Source organism: Macadamia integrifolia, chromosome 14, assembly GCF_013358625.1.
Source record: "Macadamia integrifolia cultivar HAES 741 chromosome 14, SCU_Mint_v3, whole genome shotgun sequence".
Classification (NCBI taxonomy): Eukaryota; Viridiplantae; Streptophyta; class Magnoliopsida; order Proteales; family Proteaceae; genus Macadamia; species Macadamia integrifolia.
The window spans coordinates 2,337,851-2,362,554 of NC_056570.1; the positions used below are offsets into that span (position 1 = coordinate 2,337,851).

The 24,704-nt window shown below is 36.6% G+C and overlaps 2 protein-coding genes across 2 annotated transcripts; both read left to right on the forward strand.

The window, feature by feature from the left end:
* Positions 1 to 7,340: 7,340 nt before the first annotated feature.
* Positions 7,341 to 11,235, forward strand: LOC122061439 (glutamate receptor 2.8-like). The gene is made up of 5 exons (XM_042624693.1): positions 7,341 to 7,367; positions 7,511 to 8,871; positions 8,969 to 9,281; positions 10,218 to 10,627; positions 10,722 to 11,235. Exons 2-5 carry the CDS (start codon positions 7,522 to 7,524, stop codon positions 11,151 to 11,153), a joined length of 2,505 nt encoding a protein of 834 aa, XP_042480627.1. The 5' UTR covers positions 7,341 to 7,367; positions 7,511 to 7,521; the 3' UTR covers positions 11,154 to 11,235.
* An 8,681-nt stretch (positions 11,236 to 19,916) lies between these two features.
* On the forward strand, positions 19,917 to 20,725 carry LOC122061970 (calcium-binding protein KIC-like). Its single transcript, XM_042625570.1, has one exon. The coding sequence runs from the start codon at positions 20,246 to 20,248 to the stop codon at positions 20,600 to 20,602; it is 357 nt and encodes a 118-aa protein (XP_042481504.1). The 5' UTR covers positions 19,917 to 20,245; the 3' UTR covers positions 20,603 to 20,725.
* The last annotated feature ends 3,979 nt before the right edge of the window (positions 20,726 to 24,704 follow it).

Here is a 24,704-nt window from a genome sequence, read left to right on the forward strand (position 1 = left end):
AACAAGTCAATCTTATCTCAACTTAATAGAGTCAGTTACATAGATCCATACAAAACAAAGTAGGGAACAATGGGGTCCAAACATAAAAGAAAAAAAAAAATTAGAAAATGAAAAGATAAAGAGGCAAGATATAGAGATGCAAGATGAAAGTAAGAGAAAAGAGACACATCCCAATAAGATAGGAGAAACTTAGTTAGATGGGGTTGGCTACATGGATCTTGGCCCTCCAATGTGCTCTATCCAATGTCATTCTAGGTACACGACCTAGACTTTGCATGTCATTCTTCACAACTTCTCTTAAGGTCATCTTAGACCTGCCCTTGCTTGGATCTTTTAGCTCCCTCAATTATTATCATATCACTCCTCTTTATTGGGGCATCCCCAAGCCTCAGTTGAATATGACCATACCAAAAGAAAAACTCTAAAATCTACTATTTATATTTTTAACTTGAGAATCTTCTTATAGGAATTAAAGTATAAATAAAACCATCACAACCTGATGATCAGTGAACTACGTATATGCCCACCAAATTTGAGCCCTCTATGTATAGAACTCTATCGAGGAATTAGACGTGGCATGGTTTACTCAATACAATATGGGGAAGGGTTTGCTGCCCGATCACAATCTTAAGAGGAATGACCTATGGTATGACACAACCCTACTTGTTCATTAAGTTTTTCCATGTTTTATTATCTATGATTGGTTCAATAGCATATCAATTTTAACCTGCCCAAAATCAACAGTTAATCGATTCAAATCGAACCGACTGTTTTATTTACTTTTTGAAGCTAAAACTAAACTGATTAATAAATGATTTATCATTCCATTCCAATCTAAACAATTCATTCGGCGGTTTTGATCTACAGTTCACACCCTTACATATGATCAGTCCCTTTCTTAAGCTATATTGCTCTCAGTGATTGGTACTGCGTAAGACATTCTCCAATATCCACACGATTGTGGGAACATGATTATTATTATTGGTATCAGTATTCATATTGGTCTCTGTCAATAGCAATACTAATGAGTTGTATCAAACAATTTTGCCCTCAGTTTTAATAAAAACTCTTTTTTTTTTTTTTTTTTATAAACAACTGTCAAGTGCAATTGGTGCAGTTGTGGTGCGACCAGAAGGTCTCGAGTTTGAGCCTCACAAACTAAGCAAAGCTCCCCATGATGTAACGAGAGATTTGAAATTCAAAAGTAGATCAGTTGAAACACTGATTCATATCAGGTTCGATATTCAATGATCCCATCGATTCATTCCGATTAATGCCCAATTGTAACCGAGATTCAAATTGGGAATTGGCATTCACTGATTTGGTTGTCGATTCCGAGTTTTAAAACCCTAGATGTAGCTGTGTTCGGTAGTCTTCCTAAAAAATGTTTTTCCGCTCTATGGGAACAAAAAAAACAGAATAAGGCGTTTGGTGTCAACTTGGTATTTTTTGTTTTTTTTGTTTTTCAAACCGAAGAAAATGCTAGAAATACAAAATGATGATAAGTTCCCTACGTTTTTTTAAATATTTCACTCCCCTCCCCCTAAATCAAAAGAAGGTTCTACTCATCAAGCAAGTCATATGATGAGACAATTTCTGATGAGCTGCCTAGTCTCTGTGGGATATGAGCATATGATACAGTTTGGGCACTGGCTATGGCAGTAGAGCGAGTTGTGAGCTTGAATCCTCAGTTCCTGAGAAGCAACTACACCACCAACAATTTAACTGATCTTTCAAGGATAGGATACTCACCAATTGGTCCAAGACTCCTCCAATCTATCTTGAGTACTAGATTTAAAGGCCTAAGTGGTGATTTCCAGTTGGCTAAAGGACAGTTGAAATCTTATGGTTTCCAAATATTCAATGTGATTGGGGAAGGGAGAGACTGATTGGATATTGGAACCTAACAAATAAGTTCCCAACCCAAACTAAAATTTATAATTAAAGAAAGAGAAGTCATGGTTCAATAGAGGGCCCTCCCTAATTCCTTTCTTCCAGATTTGGGGTTCTTGCCGATCAAAGATCATCTACCATGAAAATAAAAGATTTGAAATATAGAATTTACAGAATTGAAGTAGTAGTTGTGTAAAAGAAGAAAAAAAAGAACTAAATTGTAGATTTGAAAGAGAGAGTTTTTGAAGGATCTTCAAAGCTGAGTCGATCAGTGGAATGGGTGGGAATATAGTATTAACTATGCGTATGAGTTTGGACAAGTTCCAGCGGAGGGTGGAGATGGCCATGGACCTCATGGGAAAATGCACGAAAGTTCAACTCTGCCATTTTCCATACGTTATGTTTGGAAGGCAGGGAAAACCCGAAAGAATAAGAAAAATATTTAAAATTTTTCTCTTTTCTTGCCTTCCTCCATTGTGAAAATCGTCTGCAACCGCTGCATCGATGTAGTGAGCATCAGATGGTTGGGAGTCTCTTGGAGTGCATGTCCAAATGCTTTCAGCCATCTAATGTTCACCGCATCTCACTGCTCACTACAGAGGATGTGTGGACTCCCCTTTTATATATACTATCGTCTAGTTCAAGGCATAGATCTGATTTAGTTCATTTTCTAAACCAGAATCAAATCTGTACGATTCAATTTTTTGTTTGGTTTTAATTTGGTTCCTATGTTCATTATTAGGTTGAGTCTTGTGACATTATTTTGAGTCCTATTTTAAGTGCTTGGGCTAATATATATTTACATGTTACATAAAACCCTTATTTGTTACGATCATAATCTAGCAATCTCTCATGGGCTCAAGCCCTCCCACCAAAGATTTTAAACTTGAAATCAAGGACAAATCAGCCCTTGTTAGACCTCGTAGTAGCGGAAGCCTCCTGCACTGGATTGCTCTATTTATTTTTTATTTTTATTTGGCCCCATCATATATGAAATTTCAGTTGTTAGGTTCTAAAAACCCTTGAATTGATCTCTCTGGAGTGTTTAAAGTCAAGATCAATAATGGCTTATTTCAATTCGAATCAACCGATCAATTACAACTCCAGTTTACGCAAAGACATGGAAATGAACACCTTCTTTATCATTTTGTGGTAGTTTGTGAGAAATTAGTACAAGTTTTCCATTTTTTTTTTTTTTTCTTTTCACTATCAAACAAACAAGGCATAACAGTTTTTTGGAGACAGGCCCATCCATATTTGTTTTCCCTTGATTTTTCTCTATTCATTGTTTTGTTATGCTCAATTTAGCATAACTTTTGAAGTGTCCCAACATGGCCTAGTAAGTGAGCGCAATAACTATTAGGCAGTGTTTGGTAACCAAGAGAAGAAGAGAAATGAAAATAACTATTTTTTTTTTGTTTAATAAATTCTCTTTGTGTTGGGCATGTTTTGAACCAAGGGAAGATTCTTTACCGCAAAAAAAAAAATGTAAAATTTTTTTTTTTCTTTTCTTCCAATGGTAGCCAAACATACATTTTTTTTTTTCTTACCATTTTATTTCATTTCTATTCTTTTCTTTTCTTCTTTTTTCTAGATTATTTTTTCTTTTCATTTCATTTCATTTATTTTCTTCTCTTGGCTACCAAACGCAGCCTAAGAGCTACATGACTGTTTTAAACATGGAAGATGAATCAAGAACCCAATTTGCACCATATGGGTGTTTATAGTCTTGAGGAGAATGACAGATAGTATGATTAAACCTACATGCCACTTGGCCAGGCAAGAAACGACACAAGGAAAAATCTTAAAAAATTTTGAAGCGAAGAGACGACCCAAGGATGTTTCTCACTTTGGAGTACTCTGGACCACTGTTAGTTAAAACAAGAACGGCAAAAAAACAGAAACGTACGGTACGGGTTTTAAACAGACAAAAACGATGAACGGAGCGGTCAATAAAAGGGTCAAAAAAACAGGGAACTGCAAACGGAAGAAAAAGAACGGTACGAGTATTAAACGTGTAGTTTTCAAAAAAATAAAACCAAAAAATGGTAGTACACTCATGCAATTTGAGAGATTATTACCTATATACATGCATCTAATGTTCCAAAATCTCTAGGAGTCCCAAGATAAAATAGCCTAATGGGTTACAAGAAAATGAGATGTTGCTAGCTTTAGCTTCTTTTTACTCAATGGGCTATAAGATGATGAGATTTTTTTTCCTATAGATAGTATGAAAGTTAAAAATAAAAAATCAAGTACTATATTGTCTTCACTCTTCAATTTTATTAATAGGATTTTTTTTTAATTAATTATTTTTTTGAATAAAATTCCTATTTTACCCTTAAAAAACGAATATGCGTTTAAAACGGATTCTTTTGCCGTTTTCCTTTTTTTCCGTATTGTATAATAGCATATAGGAAAACGTTTTTTAAATGAAAAAAAATGCAACCTCGTTTTAAATGCGTTTAAAATGCGTTTTAATTAATAGTGCTAAGGACAAACTAAGCAAACCTCCAGATGATGTAACCGTTTGGAGAACATTGGCCACAAAATGTCTATCCACTCACACCACCACCTTCTTGGACAGACTAAGAGCCCGTTTGGTATCGTTTCTATTCCAGAAAAGCATTTTCGTGTCAAAAACGAAAATTTCAATTCCTGTGTCAAAATGCAGTTTTTAAACGAAAAAATGGTATTTCAAAATTTCAGATTTTTATCGGGAATTTTTTTTTTTTTTTTTTTTGTAAAATAGAACGAAATTGGGAAGACGGAACTCGTTTTTTCAGTTTTTCTTTCACTTTTTGTTCCAAAAAAAACAGAAACTGACTATAAGTGCGCCAAACAGAAGATTCCATTTTTTCGTTCCAATAAAACAAAAAAACTCTAAAAACGTTTTTTCAGAACGATACCAAACGGAGCCTAAGCTCTTTCACACCCATGGTCAAAGGGGTGATGAGACATTTATTCCAGTTGATGATTCATCATACTTTTCCCCTCACCCACGGAAATGGAAAATTTTACCCAATTATTGACAAGGTATTCAACCTTCAAAATAAAGAGAGGGTGGAGTTTTTTTTTTTTTTTTTTTTGGTAAAGAGAGATGGTGGAATTTTTAGTGTCTCAAAAATCTTAACACTTCATAATGGTGAAATCAATATATTTTCTTTCCGTCTTCCTCCACTTCTTCTTCTTCTTCTTCTTACTAGGTGTTGCCCAAAATGAAAGTCTAAATTCAACAGCCATCTTTCATGTGGGAGTTGTTATTGATTTGACATCGAAAATGGGGGAGATTGCAGAGAGCTGCATTTCTATGGCTCTATCTGATTTTTATAATTTGCCTATTCATGCAAATTATACAACAAGACTTGAGCTTCACACAATGGACACCCAAAATGATGTCGTAGATTCAGCATCCTCAGGTACGTACCCATATATATGGTAAGAAGAGCGGATTAGGTCCTCATACAAGAATCATTCTCATACGGGTCTGATCTACGCAGATTGAATTCATCCAAAAACAAACTCTGAGGTGGATTCCATGGTGTGGATCAGACCGTACAAAAATGATTCTCGAGAACTGATCTACAGTCTATGGTAAGTAGCCTGTAGGTTTATTCTTATATGCAGTTTTCTTAGCCTTAGTCCTATCTATGAAGAAGAAAATTTTAGATCTACCCTAAACAATTTATGTTTTATAATATTCAAAATTAATGATGTGAAGTGAAAAAAGGTTGAATAATTTCTGTAGTCCCCGCCCTGTTTCATATTTCACTCTGATCATAACTGGGTAGGGCGAGAAAAATTCTTATTTTTTCCTCCTCCGACAAAACACCATATTTTCCCCCTCACACCACATCACAGCAAGAACACTGTGATTATTACTGAAGGAAAGAAAAGAATTCTAGGGTTTCACTGTTCTGTTATGGAACCACTGTACTGGATTATTACAGAGGAAAAATGGAGCTTGAAAGATTGCCTTGCTTTGGTGTCTTGCAATCCTTTCGGTCATTGACCCAGACAGAGGGAGGGAGGGAGAGAGAGAGAGAGCTAGCTAGCTTAAGTGGGCTTCCTTCAAGCTCATTTCTGGTTTGGCCGTGTAGGGATCTTCACTTTGCTGGCTTGTAGCACTGCAACCTCTATTCCATCTTACCTGCTCCTTGCCATCTTGACCAGAACAACGGTGATTCGCATAGTCAGAAGTGGTAGAGGTCATCATTAACGACTAGCAGAGAGCTTTCGTCTAGGGTTTCAAAATCTAGATATTTGGAGATAGAGGCCAGGAGACGTTATTGCAAAAAAGAAAATCACACCTTAACCTCCCAAGGGTAAAATGGTTTTTTCGATTTCAACCACTAATAGCATACTAACACTCTGTCAAGTTTCATAGAGTTTTAAATAATATGTTCAATAGTTTAGGGTGTCAAGCAACAAGGCCATTATATAAGGGTGTCCAAGTCATTATCTCTTGAATCTTTTTAATGGTAGTAGGTAGTGACTTAGTGTGGATGGGGCAAGGGGAAATGCACGAGGATAATGACAGTTGTCGAAGAACATATCCCATTCTCTCTTCCCCTCTATTATTTTGAACAAAGAATACCACCCAAGCATATGTACCTGTGCCACACACCGAGGTGAGAAAAGACTGCACATCCTCCCATTAGTCAAGAACGTTGTCAAGTCAAGTATTGTTCACTCGCCATTTTTATTTTCTTTTCTACCGTATATTGCAAAACAGCTGAGGTATTTTTTGTTATTTTTTCTAGACTTAAGATTTTTTTTTTTCTTTTCTTGAGATCCCAACACAGCCTTATTTTGTTGGGATGACTCTTTCCATCCATGGTAAATGGATGCTTTGAAGAAGAAAACAAGGATATAAGACCAAATTTAGGGATACAAATGACTTTGTGTAGATCAAAATTCCTAGTTTTCCAACTTCAATGTCATCTCAATGTCTCTTTAAAATATTGACTAATTGTCGGTAAATTTCTTTCCAACCCCAATCAACTTTTGCCCCACTTCCTCACATACAAAAATGAAACTATCATTGAACTATGGATTACAATAAATCGACTCCATTATTTTTCTTATTCCCTTTGGCTATGTTTGGTTACAAGAGAAATTAAAAAAAATAATAATAATAAAAAAATAAAACTAAAACTAAAACTTTTTTAATCATTACACCATGTGATCGCATGTGATTGTATAAAGTGCTTAATTTTTTTTTTTTTACCATATTTAGTAATGATATATTTTACATTTTACAGCAAAGGGTTTTGATTAGCATAGGGTTTTGGTTACGAACGAAAGTGAAATTTAATAACCAATTATGAAATGATTTGAAAATAATGATACAGGCGCATGGGGTAATGATTATAAAACTGTTATTTTATGTATGAAAATTTCACTTCCCTTCCCTCAATTACCCTTGCAACCAAACGGAGCCTTCCTTTGTGACATTCTAACAAGTCTTTTAGGTATATAATCTTAAGCTACTTACAAAATAAGTTTTCTGTTGAGTAAAATTTATGTATTCTTTGTCAATAGAAAAGTTGCAAATACTAATTTAATTGACTCCATATCTTATATGCTCCAGTTCATCATTTACTTATAAATGCAGCTTTATACTTGATGAAAGATGTAGGGGTGCAAGCTATCATAGGGCCACAACAATCAACTCAAGCTTCATTTGTGATTGATCTTGGAGAAAAAGCTCTAGTGCCAATTGTGTCTTTCTCTGCAACAAGTCCTTATCTTTCTCCCCTTGAAAGGCCTTATTTTATAAGGACAGCTATTGATGACTCAACTCAAGTTCAAGCCATTGCTGCCATTATCCAAGCATTTGAATGGAAGGAAGTGGTTCTGATATATGAAAAAACCCAATATGGAAAAGGGGTTATACCCTATTTCATTGATTCCTTCCAAGATATTGATGTTCGTGTGCCATATAGGAGTACTATTCCACTGGATGCAAATGATGATCAAATATTGAAAGAGCTTCATAAATTGACAACCATGCAAACAAGGGTGTTCATTGTTCATATGTCTTCTTCTGTTGGATCTCGGTTTTTCATCAATGCAAACAATGCAGGAATGATGAACCAAGGCTATGCTTGGATTGTCACTGATGGGTTATCAAATTTATTGGCTCCCATGGATTCAAGTGTTATTGATTCAATGCAAGGTGTGTTGGGTGTAAGACCATACATACCAAAATCCAAACAGCTTGAAGAATTTAAAGTCAGATGGAAAAGAAAGTTTTACTCATCAAACAAATCAAATAGTGATACAATATCTGATCTGCCTAGTCTCTATGGGATATGGGCATATGATACAGTTTGGGCACTAGCTATGGCAGTAGAGCGAGTTGGAACCTTGGATCCTCAGTTCTTGAGTAGCAACCCCACCAACAATTTAACTGATCTTTCATGGATTGGATACTCACCAATTGGTCCAAGACTCCTACAGACTATCTTGAGTACAAAATTTAATGGCCTAAGTGGTGATTTTCGGTTGGTTAAAGGACAGTTGAAATCTTATGGTTTCGAAATATTCAATGTGATTGGGGAAGGGGAGAGAGTGATTGGATATTGGACCCCAATGGCAGGTATTTCAAGGCAGTTAGACACAATAAATAAGTTGAGATCAAATTCATCCACTTCTGAGAAGAGTAACCTCAAAGCTATTGTATGGCCAGGTGACTCAACAACCAAGCCAAAGGGTTGGGCTATACCAACAAATGGTCAAGAGAGCTTAAAAGTTTTGGTGCCACTTAAGCATGCTTTTTATCAATTTGTGAAAGTGGAACTAGACCCCATCACTGGTAAGACGATTAATATCACAGGGTTTTGTCCAGAATTATTCAGTGCTATAGCAAATCGGCTACCTTTTGGTCTCCCCTATGAACTTCAACTTTATGAACTGCCCGATGGAACATATTCGAAGAGATACAACGATCTAATAACTCAAGTTTACTTTAAGGTAATGATCGAGAATTTCTTAATTTGTGAATATTTATACATTTATCGAAATAAATACTAATCTAATTAATTATGATCTTGTGGTTGGAAATGAATAGAACTTTGATGCAGCAGTGGGGGATATAACGATTTTGGCGAATCGATCTAAATACGTAGATTTCACAATGCCTTATTCAGAATCTGGGTTGCAAATGGTGGTGGCAATTGAAGATAATTTGGATAAAGAGTTATGGATGTTTGTAAAGCCTTTAAGCCTGGGTCTTTGGTTGATGACTATTCTCGGTTTCATCTACATAGGGATTGTGGTGTGGATTCTTGAGCGTCCAACAAATACTGAGCTTGGGGTCTCAAGAGGAGAACGTCTTCAAACAAGCCTCTGGTACTCTTTCTTAACACTCGTTTTTGCTCAACGTAAGTATATTAACCTCTACTTTCTTGATATTCGTAGGACTGGTAGAAGTTATTAATTTAAGTGCATTGTCAAACCACCTAGGGGACGATGACTTGGGCATCCAATCATTTTACCTCTCACCCATCCAACAGTTGAGATGACTTGGACATGCATCCCAACACCTGTCAACACTTGAGGATGCATGCCCAAATCGTCTGAGCTGTTGAATGGATAAGAATTAAATGGTTGGTGTTGGAGAGGATCTTTTTCAGGAAAGTTCTTCCCTCGCAAGTGAAGTTGTTGGGGGGTGGATAGGGAGGGAGGGGGGAGGGAAGGGAGTGAGTGTTGGGGAGGGGGAAGTGGTTTGGTGCAATGGGGCTCTGGAAATCATGCCCAAGGGGTTGTTAGTCCACTTGTGTGTTGTTTTCTGGTTGTACTTCTTGGCAACCTTGGTCACATGGACTTGATGATGTGGCTTATTGTGATGAGGTGGAAATGATGATATGGTGGTGTACGGTCTCTCCGATGAGATGAGAATGGTGTGTGATGGTGTTTGAGTGCTTGGTTCAACCGTAGTATGTGGTGCAGATTTTCGGGCTCGATTTTAGTATGTTTGGTTTGTTTCTGCTTGGAAGTATTTCGACATTGAAGATGAATTTTTTTTTTTTTGGTGTTGACTCCTTAAGAACATAAAAAATTCTTCGCTACGCATCCGGATTTGTCATGATTCGATATCAAATAAAGAAGTTACAACTTTCGTAATGTTTAGAGGAATTTTGATCTTTTTAAATAGCCTAGACTATTGATGGATTGTTTTGAAAGGTTGTAGAGCTTCGAGTCATGAATCATATCTATAATGTTTCGACTCATTCCGAATTATTATTGAACATATTAATTTATCCATCTGGAATGAAAAATTAACAACATAAGAAATAAGTTTCTTTTAATGATTGTAGGGGAGAAGATTGAAAGCAACTTAACAAGGGTTGTGATGGTCACATGGGTGTTCTTTGTGCTCATCCTAACACAAAGTTACACAGCGAGTCTCTCATCGACATTAACAGTACAACAGTTGCGGCCAACAATCACAGATGTTAACGACATAAAGAAAAATGGATTTCATGTGGGACACCAAAATGACTCATTTGTGAAAGATTTCTTAATAGATCATTTGAATTTGGACAAGTCCAAGCTAAAGAGTTGTAGCACTCCGGAGGAATATGATAATGCTTTATCTGCTGGAACACATAATGGAGGAGTTGTAGCTGTTTTTATGGAAGTTCCTTACATCCAAGTCTTCCTCAGTATGTATTGTAATAAATACACCACAGTCGGACGCATCTACTCATCTGAAGGATTTGGCTTTGTAAGTCTCTCTCTCTCCCACAAATTTTTTTTTTTTGAAAATATTTATGGCTTCTTATTTTTTTTATTTTTTATTTTTTTCTTATTTCTTCTAGGTCTTTCCTAAAGGTTCTCCTTTAGTCTCCTACATGTCAATGGCAATCTTGAATCTAACTGATGATGGTACAATAGACAAAATGAAGCAAAGGTGGTTAGAAAATCAAACAAATTGTAGTGCTACTTCATTGTCACGTACTAACCAGCTCACCATGCAAAGCTTCGGAGGTCTCTTCATAATCATAGGAGTTGTTTCAGTATTATCACTGTTAATACACTTTTTCCTATTTGAGAATGGCCTTTGGCATACACATGCTACTACCAGAATGTCTCTGAAATCAAGTTGGCGAAAGGCTGGACATAAGATCATTTTCATCAGAAATGCTATCAAAGGGATGCAATACCCTGTAAATGAAGGTAGATCCATGGAAGTTCAAGGCAGGGATGCCGATGAGCATAGGGAAGAAAGCATTGTTGAAGGAGGACGCTAAATTCATTATTGACATTACAACTGCAGCAACAATATGTTTACAAATTTTGTTAATACCATTTTTAGATATTTCTTTACTCTGTTATCATCCTTCTAAGAGTATTAGGAAAGTTCAAAGTGATCTTGTAATGTTCTATATTTGTTGGGTTGGGTTTCTCTCCTTGTGGAGGATGGCCCAAGTTTGCTCACATTTTTTAGGTGAAGCTCATCTTTGTTTGAGGCCCATAATGAGAGTATTTTTGTCACAAGAATATTGATGAAAATTTACTCATTTAACCTTGTTCATAGAATAGGGTTTAAGTGAAAGCAAAAGAGAGACAGAATGTTACTATTGGCAAAAGTTGGAGAAGAAGAAAAAGAGGAGTAGAAAAATTTCTGGGTTAGTGAACAGTTCGCAGTCATCTTCAAGAGCTTGATCGGATGATCATTCGTGGTCCAATTGAGCTAATATTTTGGTAGCAGATTCACAACACACTGATCTTCATTTTGTACGGTGTGATTGTCGTTTGGAGTTTTTTAATACTGTTTTCTAGCAACGTTTTTGTTGCCTCTGTTTTGATGAGATCTTTCTAATTTCTTCCTCTTTCTTTTGGGATTTCATCTTATTGATGATGTATGCTAAGGATATGTTATTCTTGATGTTTTAAATGATTGTATGCCTCTAATTTCAGTTAGAAAAGACTCTTGTGTATTTCAATTATTTGGAAATATTGGATTTTAGTGGACTACAGTTCAGTGGTTTTTACTCCTCTCATTGGGGAGGTTTTCCACGTTGAATTGTTGGTGTTGCTATGTGTGTTTGTGTCTATAGTGGATTTGATCACTGATTTATGAATTTAGTTACTTTCTTGGGAGTTTAATTATTGCACGCATTGTGTTTGATAAATTGCTTCATCAAACTCTACTTGATTGTTTCCTATTAGGTTTGCCCAAGAGGGAAAGAATTTGTTCCACGCTTTCATTAATTGGGTACTTCTCACAGTTAGTCTCGTTTCTTCCCATCAAAGTAGTATCAGAGCAAGGTTGTTTGCTAAGTTGTATCTGGGGTGAACAATGGAAACTAATACAAGTAGAATGATTATTTTGAATGATTCAAATTATCAAGTGTGGAAAGAAAAGATGGAGGACCTTCTTTATGTAAAAGATTATTATCTACCAGGTTTTAATACCGAGAAACTCGCTAATAAAATCGATGATGAATGAAATATATTTCATTGATAAATATGTGGATACATTAAACAATGGGTGGATGATAATGTGTTGAACCATATTTATGGAGAGACACACGCACGCACTTTATGGTCAAAGCTTGAGCAATTGTATGCTCGAAAGACTGAGAATAATAAACTATTTTTTATCAAACAGATGATGGCTTTGAAATACCAAGATGGAACCCGAATGACAAATCATTTGAATTCATTTCAAGGAATCATTAATCAATCGACTGCAATGAGCATCAAATTTGATGAAAAGATATAGGAATTGTGGTTTCTTGGTACTTTATCGGACTCATGGGAGATGCTTAGAACGTCATTATTAAACTTAGCTCTAGATGATATAATCTCGATGAATTTAGCCAAAAATAGTATTCTGAATGAAGAGATGAGAAGAAAGTCATATAATCCTTCTTCATCTTCAAAAGCTGTGGTCACTGAGAAAAATGAGAGGATTAAGAGTAGAGATATGAAGAATAAAGATAAGAGCAGAGGAGAATCTAACAAGTTTGCAAATATTGAATGCTATCATTGTGGTTTGAAAGTTCATACCAAGAAGTTTTGCCGAAAGCTCAAAAGAGAGAATAAAAGGAAAAAACAAAAGAGAAGAAAAAAGATAATGATAGCAATGATGAAAGAGTTACTGCTACTTCAGAGGACTTTCTCATTGTCTATCACAATGATGTTGTTAATCTTGCATGCCATGAGACTAACTGGGTGATTGACAGTGGTGCTTCCATTCATGTCATGTCTTGAAAGGACTTCTTCACATCTTATATATCCGATGACTTTGGGATTGTAAAGATGGAGAATGATGGCTTGGCAAAATCTATTGACATAGGAGATGTTTGTTTGAAAACCAATATTGACACAAGGTTAGTTCTTAAGGATGTGAAACATGTTCCTGACATCCGTTTACATTTAATTTTTGCAAGTAAACTTGATGATGAGGGATTTTGTAATACTTTTTACGATGGATAATGGAAACTCACCAAAAGTGCTATGGTTGTGACAAGAGACAAAAAATGTTCCACATTGTACTTGATGCAGGAAAAGCTCTCCAAAGACATTATAAATGCAGTGAAGAATGAGGGTACTATTGAGCTGTGGTATAAAAGGCTTGGGCACATGAGTGAAAAAGGGATGACGATATTGTCAAAGAAGAAGATTCTACCTAAAATGAATAATACTCATTTGAAAAAGTGTGTTCATTGCTTGGCAGGAAAGCAGAATAGAGCCTCCTTCAAGAGTTCTCTTCCTTGAAGGAAGTCAAATGTACTTGACTTGGTACACTCCGATGTGTGTGGTCCTATAAAGGCAATAAGACTTGGGGGGTCACTTTATTTTGTAACTTTCATTGATGATCACTCAAAAAAGTTATGGGTTTACACCTTGAAGACAAAGGATCATGTGCTGGATCTATTCAAGTAGTTTTTGGCCTCAGTTGAAAGACAAACTGGAAAGAAGTTGAAATGCATCTGCACAGATAATGAGAGAGAGTACTCAGTACCATTTGATAATTATTACAGAGAAATGGATATTCGACATCAAAAGACACCTCCAAAGACTCCTTAGTTGAATGGTTTGACTGAGAGAATGAATATAACACTGGTGGAGAGAGTTAGATGTTTGCTTTCACAGGCAAGACTGCGAAGAACCTTGTGGGGTGAGGCTTCAAGTACAGTTGTACATGTTTTGAATCTAACACCATGTGTTTCACTACAGTTTGATGTACCAAATAGAGTTTGGACAGGGAAGGATGTCTCTTATAATCATTTGTGTGTTTTTGGATGCAAGACATTTGTACATATTCCCAATGATGAAAGGTCTAAACTTGATGTCAAGACAAAACAATGTGTATTGGTGGGCTATGGTCAAGATGGATTTGGTTATAAGTTATATGATCCAGTCAATAAGAAAATCATTAGAAGCCGAGATGTTGTATTTATGGACGAGGAGACCATACATGATATTAATAATGTAGAGAAGATAGGTCATGAACCCAGTGGTGATTTAATTGACTTCGATCTAGATCCTCCATCCCCAGTGCCAGAGCATGTTGGGACGAAATTCAAAATGATCAGTAAGGAATAGATGATGCAGATGCTCCCATACAAGTTGAGACAGATGGTAATCCTCATGAGCAATTACTTATACCAGAAGTTCTATCATCGATTCCACTCAGGAGGTCTACTAGAGACCGACAACCTTCCACACGATATTCTATAAGTGAGTATATATTATTAACTAATGGGGGAGAACCCGAGTGCTTTGAAGAAGCAATGAAAGATGAATACAAAAATGAGTGGGTTGAAGTTATGCAAGATGAACTGAAGTCATTGCATGAGAATCACACCTTTGAGTTGGTGAAATTGCCTAAAGGCAAAGGGCTTTGAAGAATAGGTGGGTATATAGGATGAAACAAGAATAACACTCTTTACATCTACGATACAAAGCTAAATTGGTTATCAAGGGATTCAACCAAAGGAAAGACATTGATTTTGCTAAGATATTTTCTTCAGTTGTAAAGATGTCATCTATTCGTGTGTTCTAGGTTTAGTAGCTAGTCTTGACTTAGAGGTTGAGTAGATGGATGTAAAGACCGCCTTCCTTCATGGTGATTTGGAGAAAGAGATCTACATAGAGTAACCCGAAGGTTTTAAAGTTAAAGAAAAAGATGATTATGGGTGCAGATTGAAGAAAAGGCTTTATGGCTTAAAACAGACACCAAGATAATGGTATAAAAAGTTTGAATCAATTATGGGGGAGCAAGGCTACAAGAAAACTACTTTTGACCATTGTGTTTTTATACAAAAATTCACTGATAATAACTTTGTTATCCTTTTATTGTGTGTAGATGACATATTGATTGTTGGTAAGAATGCCTTCAAGATTGACAAGTTGAAGAAGCAGTTGAGCAAGTCTTTTGCAATGAAAGACTTGGGGTCAACAAAACAGATTATGTACTATGGGCAATGTCGTAACATGCTTGTACAATAGCAGCAATAATATGTTTACAAATTCTGTTAATACCATTTATAGATATATTCTGTACTCTATTACCATCCTCCTAAGAGTACAAGGAAAGTTCAAAGTGATCTTGTAATGTTTTGTTTTGATAACTTCTACATGGAAGGATGACTTGAACCTTCTATTTTGGGGTAAATGTCTTCTCTTGGGAATGGAGTATAAACAAAACCAACACAACTTGATGATCAGTGAATTACATATTTGCCCACCAAAAATTTAGCCCCCCTATGGATGGATCCTGTGTCAAGGTCTACTCAATAAAATACGGGGAAGGGTTTGCTATCCAGTTGCAGTCATAGGGGAGTAACCGGTGGTAGGACTCAATTAAGTTCTTTTTCAATTCAAAGCCCGCATGGGTAGGCTCGATCGAGCCCAACACGTTGATGGTCCAACTTGGATTGGCCTGATTAATAAACGTGTCGGGTCTCATCCCGGTCTATTTATAAATAGGTAGTACATGGTGCAAGGGGTAAGCCCGATGTGCCTCCCGACCGGCCCAACTCGATTACAAGCCCGATTTGGATCGACACATTTAGCCCGTCTGTTTATATAGGTATTTTGATTTTGATTTTTTTTTGGATATTACAGGGTATATATTGCTAGTTTTATCAATTATTGATTGTAATTAGGTGTAATATATTTTCAAAATTGTCTATGATTTAACAAAATAAATTAAATTATCTTAAAATCTAAGAAAAGTAAAGACGTTTAAGGCCCATTTAAAACTTTATTGGTACATTACCCAGTTTAAGGCCTGATTAGCCTGATTAAAGCCCGAAACCTAACCGAGCCCGAGACTGACTCATTTCTTAAATAGGTAGGTCATGGTCCGAGGACATATGGCCGCCAAGCCCGGTGGATTGACACCCATACATCTCCATGTGATAGTGTCAGAATGTTTTCTCACATCATTATGTGGGTCTTGTATTGACATCCTCTCTCCTATTGTTTAAAAAATTAGAATCGAGTCAATAGAATCGGTCGATTCAAATCAAATCATTTGTGATTGGTATGACTAATTCCTATTGAATCAGAGAGAAATCAATGATGATCAATTCAATCCCTAATTCCGATTTTCATAACCCTGCTCTCTCCTCGATGACCATGTGAGCTTCTTACTAAAAGAAATTGTTTCCCACACCTACCAAAAAAAAAAAATGTAGGGTAAAAGATTCGCCACATAAGTTTTCAGTTCAGATAGGAAAAACTGTAGTAAAAAATCCCCACATTGATCGTGTGGTAATGTTTATCCATATTTACTTACCCATGCGATGTGCTAAGCAAGATATCTTGTGTTCAAATTAAAGATGTTCCCAGTCATAGTTAAAGCACAAATTTGCAATGTCATCGCCAATCTTCATCCCTTATACCAACATTTGTGGGCTCAAACCCTCCCATCAAGGATTTTAAACTAAGAATCTAGTGTCGAATCAGTCCTTAGCATTTTCAATCAAACCAGAATTTTTTCCAAAAACCCTAGAATTGACTGCAATTTTTAGAGTTGAAGTTGATCAATGGCCTATTTTAATCTGAATCAATCGATTTGATGGATCCAATCCTGGTTTTTGAAATGATGCCTCCCCAACATGAATCTGAATCAAGTTCATGTATGAGATTATTCTCGTACACGGTTGGTTGGGCAATTAAAATCTATTAAATATGGAGAGAAAATGGATTCCAATTGTCCGGATCAAAGACAAAAATAATCTCGTACATGAACCTGATCCGATCTTTCCCACCCCACTCTACCTTACCCTACCCTACCGCGATTCTATCATTGCCATATATTAAATGAAAGTCATACTTTTTGGTAAATATTAAATGAAAATCATGCAGCTGGTAGTGTCCACCACATCTACTCTCCAATATAAAAAGTTCTAAGTAGGTGAAAAGAGAGAGGAGCCAAAGCCCATCAATGGCCTCAGGCCCACACCCTCACATCCCCTTATCTACTCTTTTCTCTCACTTGACCTCTCCGGTCACAAGAGATTTTTTTTTTTTTTTTCTCGTAGGAAGAGAATATCCTCTTGGACGCATATAAATATGAGGTTGTAGATTAAATAAAACGGCAACCTTTACCTGCCTAAGAAGAGTAGGAGAAGCCAATGTGTTTTATTTAACTTCTTTACCCAAAAGAAAAAATTATTTTTTTTAACTTTCCCCAAAAGGATTAATCTACTCAATGTCTTTGGTCTATTCAAGCTTATCAAATTCTAAAATATTTCAATTCAGCTTCAACGTCCTTTGATGGCGGGAGTCTCGTGCATTAGAATGTCTTTTTTTATTTTCACTCTAGAGATTTTAGACTTTAGGTAAACCAATCACCATTATGGCTGTTGACTGGATTAAAACATGGGAAATAAACTTTAAAGAGAACTTTCTTATAAGGTTTTTTAGTAGAGAAGAAGTAGATCATACAAATACATATCATGCCAAACAGTCATGGTAGATCCATGTGTTGGATTATGTGGGTCTTGCATTGATACTCTCTCTTTCTTTTTATTTTTAAAATTTGAAATCGGATCATTGGAATGGCTGGCTTGGATCAAAATCGACTATGATGCTTTGGCTGATTCTGATATGTTTTCAACAGATATGGATTGGAATTGATTGATCCTTAATTCTAATTTTCATAACCATGCTCTCTCTTCCTGCCTTACCCACTTGCATGGCTCTACTTGGGGTGCAACAGGGTCGAGTTGGGTCGGCTTTCTTAAAACCTTAGCCCAACCCTGAGTCCCCTTAACTAGGCCCAAACCTGCCTTGGCCCTCAATTAGGGCCACAAAACGTCAACCCATGTCCAACCCTTCAGGGTTCAATCCAACCCTTACCCTCTGATTGACCCTGATTTTTCAAGGTCGGCCCAGGATGACCCCGATTGACCTTGACCCTAATCTTGATTGACCCTGTTTTGTCATCAAAGACGGGTATACCTTGATCTTGACCCTGTAAAATATGAAATAACTAAAAAATAAAAAATATTCATAATAAAGAGGAGATAAAAATAAATAAATAAATAAAGTCACAAATTACTTGTCATGAAGAGAACATCCTAAAACAAACATTCAAACAATACAAATAACTCCAACTATTATAGTAAACAAATAAGGGATCATCCTAAGAAAGCAAATAATCAAAAAAATTTAAATATATGTCATGATAAACAAAGAGATCATCTTAATAAGGCAAACAATCCAAAGATCTCAAAATCCTTGTCATGTTAAACAAAGAGGAAAACATCCTAAGAAAACAAAAAAATCCAAATTAAACATCAGGGGTAAAAACTAGGGCCTGGTCCAACCAAAATTAGGGCCAAAAGTTAAGGTAAAAAAATCAGGGCCGGATTCAGGGTGGACTGGGCGGGCCAAAGACATCAACCCTTGCCCGCCCTGACCCTGACTCAGGGTCAGAAATTTCAGGGTTGGGCCGCCTCTCAGGGACAAAATATTGGGGTCAATACTTATTCAGGATCAGGGCGGGGGTTTGGGCCGTTAGGGCCAAACTTGCACCCCTACTCTACACCAATCACAGAATGATAATGATTAGGTTTAAGGAATGATTCATATGTCTGGACGTAGATCCACGCAAGTAGACAGGGTTTTTTCTCCCCAAAAAATAAAATAAAATGGGGTAGTATTTTCTATCTGTGAGAGGCCCCTATGGCCATACACAGGGGTATACATCCCCATAGGGGCACAATAGTCATTGCACACCCTTGTGTTTGGGATTCATACCAGTATCAGTATTGGGATTCTTATCAGTCTCAGTTGTTATCGAGACTAATACATATTGGATTGTATCAAATGAGATTTTGCCTTCAATCTTAATAACAAATTTATTTTCCAGATAAATTTACCTTTAATAATGATTGTTTCAACCATTCAAAATATATCATGAATAATTCTAGGGGTGTCAATTCCAGTCTCGCACTGATAGGTCCAACCAAGCCTGATTGAAAAATGCCCAAAATCAGCCTATTGGGCTCAATCCCAACCCAATTATTATTCGGCCATTTCTAGTGCAAGAGTGCTACCCAATAAGGACCAACCAAATCAACTGATTAACAACCCGATATGTTTAAAGCCTATTTATAGTTCGTTAGAGTCAGTTTTACTCAGCCTAACATGTTTAAAACTTGTTTATAGTTTAAATAGGGATAAATGAATAAACACTAGGATAGCCTAGTGGTGACAGCTCCGGCTTGAAGAGCTGGTGCTCAAGGGAGGAGGTCATGGAAAGCCATGCACGGTCTCAGGTTCGAGAAACCCGATAAAACCCGACCAATTGACATCCCTGACCGGTGCCGATATTTATTTCCATGATTCAACCGGGAATCCGTCTCCCCTTCTACACTAGCTTCTAGTGTTCAGACGGACCAAAACAAGAAGAATCCTAAAAAGGACTTAGGAAGCTTCTCAGAAACCTCACTAAGGACACACTAAGCGAAAGCCTCTCATGATGTAACGGTTTGGACAACTTCAACCATAAAATGTCCACATTACGCACAACACCTTCCTGGAAACCACTAAATTATGACAATCTTCATTGAGAAAAAAACAATTATTGATGGAGAAAACCTATCCCCTGCAACCCATTTATCTATCCATGTGGGCTCACCAAATTCTTGATCAAAGATTGATCCTTCATTTGATAATTGTGAACGTGTGTTTTGAATGATGAACACAGAAACTCGACCATAAGATATTTGATAAAATGCGTAACCGAAAGCCTGGAAGGAATTTGTCCGCTTTCTAATGGAAGGACTGCAACCCATGTCTTGAATTCTTTATAAGAAAAGGAAAATTTGAATTTTCTTCAGTTCTTGATCTTCCATTGGAAATTGAGAAGATGGAGAACAAGGGTTCGACGAGTGAATACGAAGATCTGTTACCTGTGATGGCAGAGAAGCTAGATGTGGAAAGTTTTGTGTCTGAGCTTTGCGGTGGATTTCAATTATTGGCAGAGCCCGGAAGAGGGTTGATTACGCCAGAGAGTCTGAGGAGGAATTCGACCCTTTTGGGGATGGAAGGGATGAACAAAGAGGATTCAGAAGCGATGGTGAGGGAAGGAGATCTGGATGGTGATGGAGCTCTTAATGAGATGGAGTTCTGTATCTTGATGGTTAGGCTCAGCCCTGGGATGATGGAAGACGCCGAGGCCTGGCTTGACAAAGCCCTCCTTAGGGAGCTTCAACGATCTGCTTAGTTAGTTTCAATCTCAATTTTTAATTTTTTTTTTTTCTCTTTTTCACATATTGTAATCATCATTATTGTTCCTGTTCTGCAACTCCTTCTTCCTCAGGAAATTAGAATGAACAGTTGTTGATAATCTTCTATTGTCCTCTGCATTGTTGCTCTGTTTTACATTGCAGTTTAAGCTCTCTTGTGTACTTCTTTGTCAATCTTCCATGATCAATCTGGTCAGGAAAGGAGTTGCAGAGAAACTTAGAATCGAATCTAATGACCCAATAGGAATTAAAGCACTTATTTGCTCATCCTGACACAGGAAATTGGTGTAGAATCAAAGTGTAAGAAAAATTAGAACAAAAAACAAAGTAGAAATTTATCAAGAATAATTGTGGCACTATCTCAACAATATATTTTAATATTTAATTTTTTTTTTCATTTTTTTCATTCAATATATCATTGAAACATTTTTCTAATAATAAGGTAAAATTTTAAAATTCATATTTTATATATTTTTGAATATTGGAGGGTCCAGACAAGGATCTTAAACTCGAATTGCAGATCGAATTGGTCCTTCTGCATATCAAAATTAGCCAGAATCAATCCTCAAAACCCTAGAACTGGTCCCTTAGATTGGAAACCTAACAATTCGGTCCAAAAAACCTTAAAATTGCCTACTTTGGAATGGTTGGAATCGAGATCTGTCACAATTAATTTTAATCCAATTTTGATTTTTGAAACCATGGGTCTAATTCAAAAGTTTAGGCGTTTAGTAAAGAGAATTCCTCAAGTATTTGAAAACAGACACCTATAATCTGAAGTTCTGAACAAATGGACATGGGGTTATAACTATAGAACTCCAAACATCCCCCTTCACATATTGATAGAACAAGAAGTTGTCAACCATATGGAATTGACTGATTGAAGTCTTCATCATTTTATTTATTTATTTATTTTTCTTTATTCAAAGAAGAAACCCCTAAAATCTGTCCAATTTTAAGGTAAAATCCAGTTACACCAAACCACACCTCATTTAATTATTCACAATTATTATGGATATAAAACCTCTACGACTTGCCTACTTTACTATTCAGGCCCAAGGGTCAACCCCAATTACACAAACTACATCTAATTTAAGTCTTCACCATTATAATGGATACAAAACTCCTTGTTAAGAATTGGTGACTAATTCCTCCTTAGAAAAATTGGATCCTAAAATGTACTTGTTCTTTAAGAATATATCTTCCCCTGCACATAAGCAGTCAATCAACGTTAGATTAATAAGCTCTGTAGAATATTGATGTGCCACTTTTGGCATCCAAAAGTGTACCAGTTTCATCTCAGGCCGGTCTTAACTTCGTAGATCCAAATTCAAAGGTAAATATTTTTTTTTATTATTATTATTTTGATTTTGTGTGATAAATTATATGTATAGGGAGAGAACACTATCTTGTTGCATGGAGAAAGAGATACTCTGCAAAGCTGGACATTCAATGTTCTTTTGGAGGGTGATCTACGATCAGCTCGACCATTGGGGGAGGAAGGAGAGCGGTAGGCCTTTAAAAAGGAGCGAGGGAGTAATGGGCAACCTTATTGTTGCTTGTGAACTGCCAAGTACCGGTCTCACAAAAGTACTGGAGCAAAAAGTAAGGGAACAATGGGACCAATGGGAGCATGCATCCAAGCATCCAATAGAAAAGGGCAAAATAGTAATTTTACTACCCATGTGATTGGGCATAGGAGTGCATGGCCTAGTAACATTCTTTTCTCCAATAAAATTTTTAGTGATACAAGGACTATATATATATATATATATTATAAAAGACTGGTCATACATTCTTTTGATGGAGAAAGAACACTCTCAAGTTGTGTAGCGTATGCTAGTGTCTCTTTATGTCTATATCTCTCCTCCTTTCTATGAAATGACATATATATCCTCTATTATGGGAAGAGAGAGGTAGACAAAAGGAAGTGTTAGAGGACGTTATTTAGCTAGACAGGGAGCACAATCCCTTCTTTTAATTATCGCACATCTTACTCCCAAAACTTATTTAATTTATAATTATAAATAGAATTTTAAAAATAATTTGAAAATAACTTGTCATTATATCATTATCAGAAGTTGTCATTGATACACACATCTTTCATGTACGCATGTGAAATGATAATATTTATTCTCGTTGGAAAATAAATTTTGTTATACTATAAGGACAAAAAAGTAAAGTTACATATTATTTATTTATTTGACTTTTTTTTTTTTTTAAGTTTACATAGTATATTACAACTTCAAGGGTATCAAATAGAAAAATCTGTGAACAATTGTTAGTTCAGTTGGTTGGTGGCTAATCAATAGAGTGCATGCCCCAAGGAGGCAAGGGATCGACTTCCTTGCTTCACATTTGTGCCGTAAGGCACCCCTCCCTCCCTCCCTCCCTCCCTCCCTCCGTTGTAGTGGTTAAAAAATCTCATCACTGTAGTTAAAGTCCCATTCTTTTAGGCTCTATTTGTTTCATGGGGAGGTTGGGGTGGCAGAGTTGTGGGACTGGGACCCACATAGTGCTGGGGTAATCGACAGGGATAGGGAAGTTAAGGTAAAACTCTTTACCTTTACTTTTCCACTCCTAGAGTGTGTTTGTTTGTTCTGTGTGAGGTAAGGTTCCAGAGAATAAGCTCTATTCTATGTGAAGGAAACCAGCTGAAAGACCAAGGTGAATAGACCAGATCAGAGAGAGTTTAAGCCATGGATGGGAACCAAAACAAAGTAGATGAAGCTGCTGGAGCACACAGTCGGCAAATAGCACTCCTTATGGGATTTGATCGGGAGACATATGCTTCTCAATTACTCCGTCTTGCATGTCCCCTTCATCATCATCTTCTTCTTCTTCTTCTTCTTCTTCTTCTTCTTCTTCTTCTTCTTCTTCTTCTTCAATCCCCTTTGTTGCTGTTTGTGTAACCAAATCCCCTTCATCTTCTTCTTCAATCCCCTTCTTTCTTTTCTTTCTTTATTTTTTTAAAGCTTGTAGCCCAATCACAAGGGCCTGCATGCAGAGAGGCGCTATTGCACTGCTCCCAAATCCCCTTCATTTTCTTCTTTGTAAATCCTTTTTTTTTTGTTAAACCCAGAACCCATAACCACAAGGGCCTGCAGGCAGAGGGACACTATTGCACTGCTCCCAAATCGTCTTCATCTTCTTTGTAAATCCCTTTGTTTTTTTTTTTTTTTTTTTTTTTTTTTTTTTTTTTTTTTTCACCCAAAAACGCCATAACAATTCATGATTTATACCTTTAGTTTGGAATCGATCGACCTTCAGCCTTATATCTTCAGCTCGGAATCAATCGACTATGATTGTCTCTCCGACATCTCTGAGAATTTCTCTGTTCATGTTCTAGGGTTTCGAAATGTGAATACGATCAAAATTCATGATTTCATGTCCTAGATTTTTTGTTGTAGCTGCTAATGGCTGGGTAGGGGTTGGGTGGCCGGTGGTTGATGAATGGGAGCCATCTCCAACTGCTCTCCCTCATGTTTCCGAGCAAAGCCTCGGACTTTGGAAGGAGTTGGGGTGGGAGAAATTCATTACCACGTCAGCGGACAAGAAAAAGGTGGTGTTCAGTGGCTATCAACCCAAAATCCCACCCCCACTCAAATCAAATGAAGTCAAATCAAATGGGATGGAATAATTCGTACGACTATCCTACCCCTTAAATCCCACCCCCAACAAAACCCCCTAAACAAATGGGTCGTCACCAAAACTATGAACTAAGAAGTTGTAACCTTGTTTTAATTGGTTTTTATCTTATTTATAAATGTTATTAATGCAAATTTCAAAAATTTGAAAATTATTTAATATAGTATGTGCATGCATTTAAAATTTGGGAACGCAACCTTGTGCCAGACATGGGGTGTGAAATGACCACCTTGCCTTGATCAATACTTGACAATACACTCTCATTGGCCTGCATTGAAGCAGGGGCCACACTTCTAGACAGAAAACATTCCTTTATATAGTATTTATATGAAATGATAGAATTTACCCTATTGAAAAAATGACAGTTTTCCTATACTAGTGGCTGAATGAGAGAATGGTCCAAATCCCTCCTCCCTCCCCTATATCCTAGGG

Coding starts and splice junctions, on each gene's coding strand:
- LOC122061439 (XM_042624693.1), top strand. CDS start 7,522: ATGAAAGATGTAGGGGTGCAAGCTATCATAGGGCCACAACAATCAACT. Junction 8,872..8,968: donor TAACTCAAGTTTACTTTAAG/GTAATGATCGAG, acceptor GGAAATGAATAG/AACTTTGATGCAGCAGTGGG. Junction 9,282..10,217: donor AACACTCGTTTTTGCTCAAC/GTAAGTATATTA, acceptor TAATGATTGTAG/GGGAGAAGATTGAAAGCAAC.
- LOC122061970 (XM_042625570.1), top strand. CDS start 20,246: ATGGAGAACAAGGGTTCGACGAGTGAATACGAAGATCTGTTACCTGTG.